The 15,883-nt window shown below is 40.7% G+C and overlaps 1 protein-coding gene across 1 annotated transcript in view; it reads right to left on the reverse strand.

Annotated features, from left to right (window-relative positions):
- Positions 1-15,883, reverse strand: part of arhgap5 (Rho GTPase activating protein 5) — a 64,197-nt gene that overhangs the window by 11,275 nt on the left and 37,039 nt on the right. Inside the window, exon 4 of the mRNA XM_086273851.1 lies at positions 1,681-1,758. Coding sequence (XP_086129977.1) covers positions 1,681-1,758 — 78 coding nt within the window. The remainder of the gene's footprint in view (positions 1-1,680; positions 1,759-15,883) is intronic.

Below are 15,883 nucleotides of genomic sequence, written 5' to 3' on the forward strand. Positions count from 1 at the left end.
GGTAAAAATACTCTGTAATGACAGTTCAAAGGAATACGTGGAGAAAGAAAAATGCGTATTACTTGCTGTTATGACACTTGGCAACAGCCAAATGACATTTGGAGGGAGGAGAAACGGTGAGAAAGAGGACAGAGCCCTAAGGTAACACGACAGCTGTCACAGTGAATCTGAACGCATGCTGACAAACACGCTGAGCTAGAAACACTTGAAGGAAATGGAGAGCATTGAGCAACGGAGGGATATAAACAACAGGAAATGCACAAATGAATTTAGGAAGGACAGGGTGGGAAAGGAGGAGTCGAGTGAAGGAGGTGAGGAAAGGAAGGAATTTCAAAACAAAAAAATGGTGGCAGCCACCAAAGCCTCAGATACACATCATCTTTCATATTAAAAATGTTTTTTAATATGAAATAATCATAGAATAACCAAGAATATGCTCGAGCTCTTCTCCTGAACAGAGGACCAGAAGAAACAGAACGCAGAAAAAAAAATAAGAAATGCAGAAATGATTCAATAATCATTGCACGCTTCATCTCAGTCAAGTCTCCATATTTCAGCACCTGGCTGTAAAATGCCTGACGCTGCTGACCATGTGCTGGTGATTTCTGCCTGTGGTGACTTTATTTATACTAACAGCCCGTTTGGCAGCTCCCCAACCATCATGAGAAGTTTCGACTGTACTCCACAGGGCATGTGTTTCTCTTTAAGCACTTCTGCTGCGTGGTCAGGTTTGGAATCGGTCTTTTGGAGTTTTCTCTGTGGGTTAAATATATTGCACACATCACACATGTGCTGTCACGTTCCGCTGTGACGGACCGAGTGGAGAATGCGTGTAATGGACCAAGGTGCGTACACAAGTGAACAGACGGGAGTGAGCTTTAACAGAAGGCGAGCCTTTATTATGGCTGAAAACAAGGTGTGCAAATACAGCAGGGATGGCGTGGCTAAACAAAAACCTAAACTGGGAACAAACTATGGTGAGGCTATGGCTTGGAAGACAACAGACCAGGCATGGAAACACGGAGGGTGGGAACACAGACGACGCGACACAGACTGTAAGAAACACAGAGACTAAATACACATGAGGGATGATCAGGGGAAGTGGCCACACATGGGAACGCAGCTGACACACATGAACTTAACGACAGGACAGGAGGAGTGAGCTGAATACACAGACAGTGAATGCAGGCCTTCAAAGTAAAACAGGAAACATGAGACATGAACCGGGGAGACGTAGTACAGGGGGAGGTGACATAACTGACAGCATGAACTTGACAGTACAAGACACACAGACATAACCACACGAAGGGCAAGGGAGACGTAATGCAAGGGTAACATAATTACAAAAAGGACTGGACTACCTTAAAGAACCTAAGCAAACAATAAACATCAAAATAGGTTAAGCATAACACACTGGGTCACACGACCCAGGACCATGACATGCGCTGCTTGATTCTGGAAATGTTTTCCAAAGAACTCCCAGGTTCTTATAACGGCACGATTTAAGTTTATGGGAAAATAATTTTGAAACACATTCTGTGAAACTAATAAAGACTGTTTGCCTCCATGCTTTGAAAATCCAGCTATGCACGCTCTTTCTTCCGATTTCTTAATAGTTAAATATGTATTCATAGGTCTATTACCACTACAAGCATGTGTCTGAGCAGATGAGTGTTTTACCTTGATCAAACTGTTTCTGAATGTTGTCCTGGTCTGTCTTGTTCCCACTGACGCGATACAGGCCCTCTGTCGTCAGACCTGGAAACACATACAGCCATTTTCAGCAACAGCTCTAATGGACTTCATTCATGTGGACTTAAAGCAGCATTAAACACACAAAAAAACTGTTAAAGTGCTGAGCTGAAACAGATGGGCCAACAGAAGCACCGTCTCATCTAATGTGGTTTTCCACATTAAAACATACTGAGAGTATTTGGATTTAAAGCTAAAAACTATGTCCTCTTTCTAGGATTTCAAAGCCTCTAATAATATTCACATTAGACATGTTACATTTAATTAGAACCTTTCTTTTATTTCTTTTTTAAATACTTGTAAATGCTTGTTGTGACACTGGTTATGATGCAATTAGGCCACAAGCTGCAGCAGAAAGAAAAACAAAAATTCCTAGAAAACATTTACACATTTTTTAAACATATAATTCATTTGCTCTGAACAAGGGGGAGAACAGCACTGCAGAAACAACCAGAGACATATATTCCATCACAATCTCCTGAAACCAGAGGCAGCAAATATTATACAGCTGTACTTAATCCACAAAAGGTAGATCAAAGGAGAAAAGAGAGAAAATGGAAAGAAACTTTAGTTGGAGTGCATTTTGTTAAAGGAGGCATTTACACCTTTCTCCATTTCTTGTCAAACATACACTCACCAGTCATTAATTACACCCTGCTAGTATTTTGCCTTTACAGCCAGCATACATTCAACAGCGTGCTGGAACATTTCACAGAGATTGTGGTCTGTGTTGACATGATAGCATCACATAGTCGCTGCAGATCTTAACATCTGAATGATTCATCAAACCAGGCGAGGTTTTCTGATCCTCTGTTGTCCAATTTTGATGAGGCTGTGATAACTGTAGCCAAGATTTCCTGTTCTTGTAGGACCAGGTGTGGTTGTCTGCTCCTGTAGTCCATCTGCTTCAAGGTTTGATAACCTGATTGTAACAAGTGGATATTTGAGTTACTGTTACCTTCCTATCAGCTCGAAGCAGTTTGACTACTCTCCTCTGACACCAAAAGGGCATTTTTGAACACACTCCCTGAATATTTTCTCTTTTTCTCTGTAAACTAGAGATGGCTGTGTGGAGAATTCCCAGTAGACCAGTAGTTTACGAAATAATCGTACCAGTTTGTCTGGCACCAACAACCATGCCATGCTCGACGTAAATTAAATCAGCTTTCTTCCTCAATCCATGTGTGACTGCATAAAACTGCTGCTGCAATGCGATGTAATTAGATATTTGCAAAACTATGAAATGCATGTTGTAGATTGGCTATAATCTAATCTTTTATAAACCACCATCTCCCTCTGGATGCAGTTAATAAGGTGTGACAATAGTTTAATATTACTAGTTTCTTTTTTTCCTTTTTCTTTTAAACATACATTTTGAAATGAAAACCTTTATGAGTGGGACACAGACAGAGGAGGATGAATGTGGTAGGTTAAACATCTCTCTTACTAGCTAAATGTCAGCTGAACATGACACACACAGCGAGATTTAGTCAAAAATATGACGAGTTTTGGGCCACCCACACTATGTTATTCATTATTAAGCATCAAAAAAATATACATCACATATACTGCAAGTATATGTATGAGTGCAAGTATAAATTATGACCTTTAGTCTTCAGAAATGACAAATTCAACAGTGTGAGACCAATTTGAGACGAATAACATCACAGAAAATCGCAGTGCAACATGAGCACCAGTCATCCAAAGCAGCAACAGCTAGATCAACAATTTTGCTTGCAGACTTCAGCTGGTCTGAGAGCAGCTTTTGTTAAAACCTCGGACCATAAATATCACAGCCAGCTGGCACCTGACAGCTGATCCCAGACCAGCACATACGAGACAGAGTGTCTTAATTAGAGCAATAATGTGTGTTCTGCCTGCAGGGAAGAACACACACGCGCACACACACACACAGGCACACACACATGCATGTATACTGCAGTGTGGATGACCTTGCAGCAGCCACTACACAAAAACTACTGTCGTGTGTGTGTGTGTGTGTGTGTGTGTGTGTGTGTGTGTGTGTGTGTGTGTGTGTGTGTGTCCCTGCAGAGGCAGTTAAGCAGAGACAGTATTATGTAAATTCAGCTTTAATGGATTCAAGTAAATCGTGTCAACTGTGAGCAAGTGTGAATGTGCATGTGTGTGTCCGCTTGTGCGCATGCATTGATCTGCACCTTTCAGCGTTTTTGTTAAAAATGTATGCTTGCTTGTGTTGACTCAGGTGTGTGACATGTGGTAACTCTTAAATTAATAACACAAATTGTAGTGATTGTGCCAAATCACCACAGCCTAATCAGCAACCCACTCGACCTAATTTGTGCATGCGAGTGTATACGTGTGTGTGTGTGTGTGTGTGTTCACACACACAGCGTGATGTATAAGCTCAGTAAACAGAGTGGGTGGAAAAGCTCAAATATGTTCTGCTGCTGCACCTTCAATGTGCTCCAATTACTATATTTGTGAGGACTCACTTGGACCTCCACATTACAACTCAAAGCTTCGACCTTCAGCCTGATGACACACTGTTGTGAAATAAATTACACGGTAGAGCAACGCCTCGTCCGAATGTTTCTCTGAGTCACAGCCATATAACTCCTCTGCAGACGCTGGGTGTTCCTGATCTGCTTCTCTGCACTTAACGCACATTAACTTGGCAGCGACACATCAGACTTTCATGTTTCACAGAAAACTGAACATTGAAACACTGAACAAAAAGCACAAAACTGGAAAGATGACGGTTTCTGAAGTGGAATTTTAATGGTTCAGAACATGAAATGAGCTAAAAAGGTCTCAAAAGTTCTATGTGCACTATTTACCAAAGCCATTTATGTCAATGAGGTTTTAGTCAAGGTTGACAGGGTCGCAACTTTACATGTTTTTGCTTTACTCTTGGATATGGAAGCATAAGTTTTGGATTATACTTCTTAAGTTCTGCAATCCAAAAATTAATCATGAATAGCAAATTAGCATCAGCAGTGTTAGCATTTACAAATACCAACGTCTCTTATTGACAGCATGAAGCATTTCTACTCTGGATGCGTTCTTTCTTGGAAAACAACACCTGCACATCACCACTGAGGATTTTAAATCCAACAATCAAGATGTGATTGAAGTACAGACTTTCAGTTTTAATTCAAGGAGGAGTTTACTAAACAAATTGGTCATAACAGCAACTTTTAGACACAGTCCCACATTTAATCGGACTCACAATTAATCAGACAAACAGTTTGATAGCCAGGTGTGCCTGTTCCCTTGTTATTTCATGAGAAATGAAGCAGATATAATATCTTAAGTTGATTCAAACTGCTGAATTTTGAGATGTCAGAACGGCATAATTAAGCTGAATGCACTGAGTATCTCGGCTATTCTTTGACAAAAACGCTCTTTTCTCATTTTTAAGCTGGTTTTTTTTTTGTTGCTGTTGATGTTTTGTTCTTTTTTTAATGAATGAGAAACAATCAGCTGATGATTAAAAATAAATGAATGAATATACAATAAAATATTTGGGGGGTACTTTGTGTATGAAAGCAGAAATCCTCTCCTTTCTTTTGATCTATTCACTGTGTTCATATTCATAACACCAAATATTTTAGGGGTCTTAAAGATTAGTAAATATCATTAAAAAGCCTGGCAATTTGTCCAGTGGTGAAAGTGTTTGCCAATATTTTGCTGTATATATTTTCCACACTAGTTTTGATCTTTATATGTAATGGCTCCAAAGTGTAGCTGGAGACACAGATCCTCTTTGGGTTTGTGTCAGGAAGGCCATCCGTAACAACGTAAAACTGCCAAATCGATCCATGTAGAACATAGTGATGGGCTTTGTAACTTTTAGGACAGTAATTTGAAGTCCAATCCGATAAATAATTTGGACATTTTTCTCCTCTACTAGCTGATGATGATGCAACTCATATTTACTCTTTTTTTCTGTGCCCTGAATCTCTCCTCACCTGACCTTAAAATAACCCCCAAAGGCCATTGCCAAAAATGCCACCACCCTGTACATCTGTGCGTCCTTGTGAGGACATTTGATTCTCAACAGGATGGAACACAAAATACACACACACACACACACACACACACACACACACACACACACACACACACACACACACACACACACACACACACACAGGACCTGAAGGAAAGGAAGTTAACAGTGGAGTTCATGTTTGCATGTTGAGATCAGACAGGACTCGTCCTGCTGTGATATGATCTAATATCCTGACTGACACACACACACACACACACACACACACACACACACACACACACACACACACACACTATAGCTCAGCTCCTCTCACATTGCTCAATTTCGATCTCTCTCTCTCTTTTTCTTATCTATCACAGCAGTTTCACGGTTTCTCCTGCTACCTGTCTCTCTGCTCACTGGCCAACTGCCACAGTCATTTTATTGCCACGATAACCATCTGCTGTGGGAGGGGGACAGGAAGCTAGTTCAATGAGTGAAAGTCAATCATTGGCTATTTTTAACTCTTATTTTACCAGTCAGGGACATGCGTTATTTTCTTTCTGCCCCCTGTGAAAGTCGAAGCTGACGATGATAAATGGCACAACGATTCGTGTTCCATGCCTGTTTAACAATGCGTTTTGGTCATTTTTCTATCCAATAAAAGTCATCTAAACAGTTATCATGGAGGTGATTTGTTATTTTGTTTGTAGGGTTTTTTTACCCTTTCATAAGCTTAAATTTATTTTGTTGCATCCCAAATCAAAAGCATTTTCCTACTGTGAAAAGCTGCAGTGAAAAACAATATTAAGCGTTCCAGTTATGCAAAGCTGGTGCGTTCAATAATGGAACAAAGACACATAAATAACTCTGAGAAAGAAAAAACACCCCCAATAAATCCCACTTTGTTCAACACACACATGAGGATTGTTGCACTGACTAAAACACCCAAAGTCACAACCAAAAAAAGAAATAAATAAATATTCCTTCTGTTCTGATTGATTCACAGCAATCTGCAACTATGTGTGGAGATCCTTGGCCTGAGCAGTTTAATAAAAAGACGCCTGAATGGGGCGTTCACTTGTCCTGAAAAGCAACCAAACTGGGTACAAACGTTCACTGTTAAACATGTTATTCCCATTAAGATAATTAAGGTGCTGATGCGGCGGCATCGGCAGGATCGAGGAAATCAGATTAAAGGCGCTAAAGACGTTAACAGTCTGCTGCTGGGGAAAATGAGGAATATTTTCTTCACAGACTGTCGTCCACTCAAGAAGAGGGATAAATAAAGCTCTGGGGATTATGTCTTTAAATTGCAAGTCATTAATGTTTTATTCAGCACTCTGCATTAACATTTACTAGCCTCAAGTTGTGAACCTCGAGATGTGGCAATAGAAATTTGAGGCGTTTTGAAAAGATTATGGGACAAAAAAAGAATATTCTGCTAGCAAAATGTTAGTTTGACATCGCTCTAATATTTGCTGTGTTTGTTGTGTTTTACCTCTTCAGGACTGGAATGGATGCTTAAATAAAATAATCTAAAAGAATTATTGGGAAGAATTCCTCTATGTTGACGACTCATATCCAATGGTGGGGGTTGGTCAGCATACACTGATCTAGAGGAAGTTTTAATATTTTAGCAAAACAAAGACCCAATCAGCTGCTTAGATTCACATATTTAAGGTTTATAGGTAAGTAACATCCATCCACCACACACGTTTTTCTGCTTATCCAAGCTTCTCTAATCCTAAACTTAAAGAAAGACATAGAGCGCTTGTTAAACTAAGCAGCAAACACGCTGCTTCCTATCAGCACATCCCAGCCCTCATGTTCCACTTTCTCATATCCAGGACACTTAGCTCTTATCCTGCTCGTTATAAATGGGACGTGGCATGCTAACATGCGCTGAAGATGAATGCGCAGGTAAAAGTGCTCAGTTTTCCCCAGAGGAGCCGGAACGTTTCCCACAATCCTTCAGCTAAGAAATGAGCTGAGCTTTCTGGTCTGGAAGTCATTCTGTGGGCAATCCACTCATCCAGAAAGAGGGGGTGGAGGGTGTGTGTGTCGGAAAAGGAGCATGACCTCAGGTGAGCGCTTTCTTTGTCCTCACCCTTTATTCTCATACACACACACACGCACACACACACTTGGCTGAGTTTGTGGTCTGGTGGAGTCATCAGTTTCTCCAACGGTGTGTTAATTTAACGACCGGCCCACCACACAACCATGGGTCAATATAAATCAATATGAAGGCTGCGAGGAGCGCGTGTGTGAGTATGATTTAATATCTGGGCACCTTAGGTAACGAGATCCATACCCCACACATGCACACGGTCTCAGCAGGAAACAAAACCACAGCTGTAGTCTCCTTTCAATCAGAGATTGCAGAGTATATTAACACACACAAAGGTAACTGTTGCTAAAAGATTGTTTCTTAAATTCTACATCTGTTGTTCATCTTCTTTATCTTTACACTGATTCTTGATAATAGTTATACTGGAATGATGAACATGATCACTGAAGTCATTTTTGCATGAATGAATCTGATGTTCATTTTCGACACTGGCTGAAAGAAACCACAAAAATGATCAGCCTGGAGGTTGATATGACAACTTTGCTTGCATGCACGCGCTCTCTTCATTGTTTATAGTTGCTGTGCTGTGCAGATTGAAAAGGAAGTGTTTTGCTGAAAAGAACTGGATCCGCTAATACCAGACCATGTTTCAATGGAAGCTGATAATCCCAGCTTTGAGACTTGTGATAAACACCATCATCCTGGAGCAAATCAACACACCAGGACTTCTCTGACCAAATAGTAACAAAAATACCACCTCCCAGTTTTACGCCCACAGCAACCATTCAAACGGCATTTCATATCCATGCCTATCCAGACTTGACCTTTGACCATTTGGATATAAAATTCCAAAACACTTAATCATTTTTAACTTATCCTGAAATGCTGTGATAACACTGAATGAATTCTTCAGTTGTGGTTTTATGAGGTCACAGTGACCTTCACCTTTAAATACCAAATTTTAATAGCTTCATCTTTGAATCCGAGTGGTCATTTGTGCCAGATATAATGAAAATCCCTCAAGGCATTCCTGACTGGTGTACACAAATTATTATAGCACACTGAACGCTGTGATTGATTAAATCAATCAGCTCTCAGTCCCAGATGGATATCCCATGGCTGTTAGCAAAATGAGCGTTCCAAGTCGGCAGTTTCCTGGTCCATCTCGGTAACAAATGATTCATGTTCAAAAAGAAAAAAACCCTAGCTTTTTGGAAAGCAGCAGGGAGCTGGCAGTAGACACCCCAATTAACACTGTTCACACAATGTTTTAAGTCCCCGTTTCCCCTCCTCGTCATAACTGTCATGGTCCGGGTGTGCACAGGGTTTTTCCACTCCGCTGGGTTCTACCTTCAGGCAGAGACTCCAATCAGCTTCCACACCTGGTTCCAATCAAGTCACCTGCATATAAGACCAGCATTCACAACAGACCTCTGCCAGATCTTCTGCTAACCCATGTCAGTGCTAGGCTGCGAACCCCTTGTGAGAACCCTCAACTACTGCTTTTCCCTCACCGTGTTTTTCTTTGTCATAGGACCCACCTGGCAGTCACGTTTCCCGAACTACTCTCATCTCCGCCTGGACGCTGGTTCTGTCATCTGGTTTCTTCCTCTCCACCATCGGACTACACCTGCCTGCCTCCCTGCCAAGTCCCTCACTCCACGCATATTCTGGATCCTCTCTGGACACTCCTCACCCGGAACCCCCTGGACACCCCTTCCTCGCATGACACTTTAAACCTGCAACGCGTAAGCCCTAACCTCCATAGCCTAATCCTGCAGCTGTGATTCACTGGACTGCCACTGACTACTTGTCTCTTCTCATTATAGTGACTGCGTACCTCCATCCAAGCCGCTGCCCCTTTTTCCATCCGTGAAATCCAGCACCTAGCCATAGCACTCAGTTTCATGTTCACAGTTTGGCCTCACAGTTCACAGTTCATAGCATTTCATAATTCATAGCATTCATAGTGAAATTCTAGTGAAATTCTAGTGAAATTACACAACAGGAGACCTGTTGTGTAATTTCACTAGACACTTGTAGATAAAGCACTGTGTTCACGCCCGTTTGCCTCCCTCTGTGTCTGCATTTGAGTCCACACCCACAGCCGGGCCCTCTCGGCCGTAACAATAACAGGCACATGCAAAGCTAACATGGCACACAGAGACACACACTGGAAATAAGCAACATTTAAATTAGCCAGTTATTGTTCAATGACCTACACAGAGACTCTGAAACACTCAAGACTACAAGATCAGCCAATAAAGTGTGAGATAAGGGATGGAAGATTAGAATGGTATACAGTTACACATTATAACCTAAACCCTGTTAAAGAGGCAATGGGGTTTAAAAGCCATGGGTCTTTATCAGATAAGGAGGATACAGAAATCTGAACCTACCAACGCTGTGGCAACTGTAGTGCTCAGCATTACTAGCTTGACCCACATTATTAAAGACGCAAGAAGTGTACCATTCAGGATCTCACTTGAAATGGTGTATTGCCTTTGATGGCAACTCTGTAGGAGTGCAATACTAAGTCTCCAGAGTGAAGTATTTTACTTTAATAAATCCATCCATCCTCTTAAATATGTATCAAGATCAGGGTCACATGGGGCTTATCGCAGCTGTCATAGGACAGGAGGCAATGGATCCCCTGGACAGATAGCACATCTATGGCAGGGTTAACACAGACAGACATCCATTCATGCTCACATTCACACTGCAGCTCCTAACACAATTCAAAGCAAACAACAACACATTTTCTCACGGTGCCTCACTAGTACTGGGCCAAAGAGGTGAGGATTCAACTTCTCCTCCTCCTTTGCCTCACTCTGTTCATGCTTTCTTTCTTTCGGCCCCATCTCCCCTTTGGCTCCTTGCCGCTACTTCAGCTGTTAAGCATCATCTTCACTTTGATTTATTGGAACTGGATTCTATAATAAACAGTCATCTGTAGCCAAAATGTAACACTGCAGCGAGCACCATAACAATTTATCGAAGAGATTTTAGGTAATGGAAAAGAAAGCAAAGGTGACAGAATAAGTAGCTGCAAACCACAGAATCTATGTAAATCACAAATAGTGTACCATATTATCTACCATCCAGACCGTTTACAACAAAAACACTCATGAGACCTCTGAATGGATCCATTTTTTCTCCCCTCCAGCTGCACAAGCCTAGCTTGAAACTTTTAAACAACTTGATTTTATCAGAGGTTTTCTTATACTTTCTTTTTAGGTAATGTATTTGTTGTCTCGCTTACAATGTATTTGGGTACAATGTCTTGAGGTAAAACATTCCTTTAAATTTGTTAACGGTTTTAAATTTTAAATAAACTTTAGGAGAAAATACAAAAAATAAAGGTATAAAACTACCTTGATATTAAAACGAATTCCTTCTAAGTAACTAAAATGCTGCATTTGAGTCAAAAGTAGGTTTTCACATTGAACACACAGCTGAATCAGGTCATAAGAAACTGTGAAAAGAATGTCAACTACTCCAGTGTGACGTCATTATAAAATTCATTTACATCTACAACCAGATGTCTCCCAGGCGCCTCTATTTATGCTCGAGATTTAAAAGTTTTGCTAATTACTACAGTGTCCTCACAGTCCAGCCTCGTGATCTGAACTCGTGTGCATTGAACTGTGTGTCACTGGGTATGGTGACAGTAGGGCAGATGTCGGGCTTTCAGCAAGCCAAGACAGCAGCGCGTGCACACACACAAATACACATGCATGCACACTAATTTTCTAATGTAACAGAGACAGATGGGCAGTATTATAAATAGAGTTGTCAAGCTATAGCTACCTAGTTACTGCTCTGTTTATACACACACACACACACACACACACACACATTCAGTTTGTCCTTTTATAATACTTTTTTACTGATTATCCGTTCATCCTGCAGAAGAATGTGATCAATTATAACCACATCTAATAAATTATATTTTAGCAGAAACCATTCAAGCCCTACTAAAAAATTTAAATGTGAAAGAGAAAACTGTTTAGAAAAACATGAGGTTGAAAAGGCTAAATTTGCAGGTTTGTAATTAAAAATGAACCTGTGGTGCTGGATTTAGATTTAATTAAACAATAAAATCAATTAATCTTCAGAATTTTTGAATGTTTTTCTCTGTTGCCAGTTAAAACGGATATGAAGAGATAATGTATATGTTATTATGTACAGTAACAGACCACATGACCTCAAACCCTCCAAAAATACTTGATAAATATTTCCTTTTGTACAAAAGGAAATAAAGGCTTAGTGGTACTGAAACATTGTGCAATATTCCTTTACATTTTTAAAAGCTCAAAGTAACATTTACTACAAATATAAACTACAAACATCTACTACAACTGTGGGTGGGGGCACTTTGACAATGCTAGCATTAATGAGTCACGCAACAACACAACATGTGTCACTTCTTATCTGTCATATTCTATTAAATACACAAACATCAACACACACACACACACACACACACACTAACAGCATGCATTTATTTTTAGTGAAGGTAAGTGATGACAGAGAGGAGAGGAGAGCATGGAGAGAACAGATAATGATGATAAGGGGAAGAGGGGGAGAGCAATCAGAGGAGAAAGATGTGAGTGTGAGAGGTGGGGGAGAGAGAGGAGAGAGAAAAGAGAGATAAGAGGATAAAGAGAGGGAGTGATGGGGTGATGATAAGGGACTGTGGAAAAGAGAAGCTGAAGGTATAAAAGGAGATATGGATGACAGAGAGAAGATAAAAGAGGAGAAGGGAGAGGTAGGGGGAGGGTAAAGAGGTCAAGCGTGAAGTGATAGGAGAAAAGGAACGAAGGGGCAGAGAAAGGGCTGGATAAAAGGAAAGCGGATAAAGGTCGAGAGATGGATGGACAGAAGACGAGGAAATGGGAGAAACAGAACAGAATGGGAGAAGATTGCAATAGAAAAGAGGAGAAAGGGGAGGAAAAGGTGAAATCAATCCAAGACAATTAAGTTGTAGTAGAGGAAAAAGGGAATGGAGAAAAATAAGAGAGAAGTCAGTAGGTGTAGAAGGTGTAGATGAAGAGGGAAAAGAGGGATGTGTGAGAGAAATGGCAACTGGAGGAAAAAGGGGAGGAAGGGAAGAGGAAAAATATTCAGATGGAAAGAAAGGAGGGAAAGGAGGATGGAGAAAGAGAGGGATTAGTGGATGAAGTCAGAATAAAGGAGGAGGCAGTGGATCTCCTTGAGCTCAGTGTCGAGCTGTGATGTGTGATGCAGCTAGACATTAAAATCACTTCTTTATAGCAAAAATCAGCTTTTTCAGTTCACATTTTCTAGAATGATCAAACTTGATCAGTTTTACATATTACTTATTTATGAGCTGATCAGTGATACATTTTTCGATGAGAACGAGGGAAAGTACGTGTATTTCATGTATTTTTGCATTTTGTATTGATGGAACCTTCCAGGGACACAATGTCCAGGATTGTATATTTACACGTTGTCACTGCACTGTTCACAAATCTAAATCATCACATAAATCATCATCTAATCACTGGAGATGGGAAATACAAAGAAGCTGTAAACACCATTAGCAATGAGCAGGAACTCCAGCAACACTGAGGCACAAAAAGAAGGAAAAAGAATCTGTACAGCAGACCTCACCAACTGCTGATCCCATTTCCACTAAGCTCGGGGAAATGGTCGCTCAAAGCATTCAAAATGACACTGGGATGCAGTTACAGCTACAACAAGGTGACATTTCACTCGTGATTGGCTCAGACGAGGATGAGCTAGGACAGTTTCACTGCTGTCTTGTTAGCACTGAGAAGTCGAGGACGTCAGTTTATTTTAATAGTTCAATATCTGCTGAATGTCAAAAACGGATACATTTACTGTCTTGGCGCTCACACAACTGACTGACTGAACATGTCAAATGTTTTTGCCTTACATTAGTTATATAACTTCTTTTTTAATAACTCAGAGTGGTATGCAATGATCCATCAGGTTATGGGACATAATTATTGCCACAGTCATTCCTTCAAATTAAAAGTGACTTTTTAAATTGAAACTGCAGTAAATTATTGTCCTATGAATGCTGAACCTGCAACTCACCAGAATTGGACATGTTTTTTTTTCCTGAGCAACTCTCACTTCTCTAGAAAATAGCACTAATAGCGCTCTGTGGATGTTACAGAATACCTATTGGACTTATATGTAATTACTCAGTGCTGTAAGAAAACTAAATTTAGTTCAGCTGTACGGGGGTGCAGTTTGAGGTTTGAGGAAAGAAGAAACCACCAGAGCTAAATGAAAAAAAACTAAACTGCTCAAAATGACACCATGCCAGCTTGCTTGACCCTTTCGCTGTCATTTGTTTAATATTCACTTTACTGCCTTTTTTTTTATCCCCGCTCCCTCACATGTTTGCTGGCGGCATCCTGGCAAGAAAGAGGAGCGAGAGAGATTTACACAAAGAGAGAGGAGGGCAACATAAGGGCTTTTCAAGGCAAACTAATGGAAGACTGGACCGCTCAACTACAGCCACAGGACACACTCTCGCTCTAACACACACACACTTGCACACAAGCCCCATTAGACCAGATGACTGCCTTGGAGCCAGGTGGCATAGCACTAGCCTCTCTCTCTTTCTCGCCTTTTTTTCCCCTCTATCTGCACAGTCTGTCCCCAAGACAAAAACACAGTTTGCAGTATGCTATTTTACCGCACACACACAGCCGCTTCCAGCCCGGCTCAGGCTGGCCTCGTCTGTCCTTGCCTCCAGGTTAGACAGGGCCCTGATACTGTGCTGCAGACACATTCTAGGAGCCATAACCAATCGCCCTAATCTAATCCTTGCATAGCCTGCCTCACTTTAAGCAACAGAAAGAGAGTCCATCATATACAGCTACATTTGACAACGCTCTGCAACCGCAATCGTCTTTCAGATTGTTTTCATAAATCCCTACATCCACACAGATGATCTGAACAGCAGGAAACCGATAAATCTTCTCATCCTCTTCTTTCAGCAACTCCCCCCCCAAACAAAAAAAAAGATATAAAGAAAAATGTTCATCCCAGCCAAAATATTATTAAGCAGGAACTGCCTCACCCAATATTCTGCCATGAGGCTAATTCATGGGGTCCAGTGCAGAAAGCAGATGTCCACGCAGCTTTATTTATAATGAAATATAAACTGCTGTGCAACAGTAATTCAGTCTAGAGACACTATAAGGAAGAAATGTGTCAATCAAAGAATGCCGAATAAAAATCTGAAAAGAGAAATCCAATCCAACGGATTTGCTTTGCTGACAAAATCCCAAAGTTTAGTTTACGTAGCGTTTTCAATGTATCCATAAAGCAAATTAGTACGGTGACCACAGTAAAAGTATGGTTTTATCTCCCCTCATTTAGACTGGCAATTTTAAATAAATCTCTAGGAGTTACTGAAATGGCTGCAGGACTTGTGTCCAGAAGCACTTTGATACCATATCAGCGTATCAGAGAGGAAAATACCACTTTCACAAGAGCAAGAAGCTCTTTGTTCTCGATGAAACAACAATAAACGATCAGAAACTGAATAAGACAATCTGTGTGTCGTTTAGGTCGTTTACAGACGGACTATAAAAGTGGGAATAACAGGGAAATTTCTGACGCAGCTTCTTCTCAAACAAGACTACGCCCACTTTGTTTAATGTTTGCTACGGCCAGCCATCCTTTTCGACTGGAGAGCTGACTGTCAGAAAACACCGAAACATGTGCTTCATCATTTTTCAAGAGCCAGAGGAGACATTGTCAAATGATTTGCTTTGGTTGACAAAGAGAAGGGAAAAAGATGCAAAGAAAGTCAGTTTACTGCTTCTATAATTACCAGGAAAACAGCAAGTCCTTCACGTAGCGCTGAAAGCAGCACATTTCTCTAAAAGCAGCTAAAGGTCAGGGATGTGAACATGTGTATGGCAACAAAAAATAGACAGCTCTTAGATCATTATCTCAATATAAGAGTCTAATAAAGACACAAAATCCTGTGATGGCATAACTCACTATAGATTAGGCTACAACCCGTGTGAAAAAAAAAGGATTTTGACCAGAAAACAAACTGTTGACAC

This window comes from Aulonocara sp. 'chitande type north' Nkhata Bay, linkage group LG19 (assembly GCF_057382095.1).
Source record: "Aulonocara sp. 'chitande type north' Nkhata Bay isolate Kocher_YH1m ecotype deep benthic linkage group LG19, A_spYH_male_GT1.1, whole genome shotgun sequence".
Classification (NCBI taxonomy): Eukaryota; Metazoa; Chordata; class Actinopteri; order Cichliformes; family Cichlidae; genus Aulonocara; species Aulonocara sp. 'chitande type north' Nkhata Bay.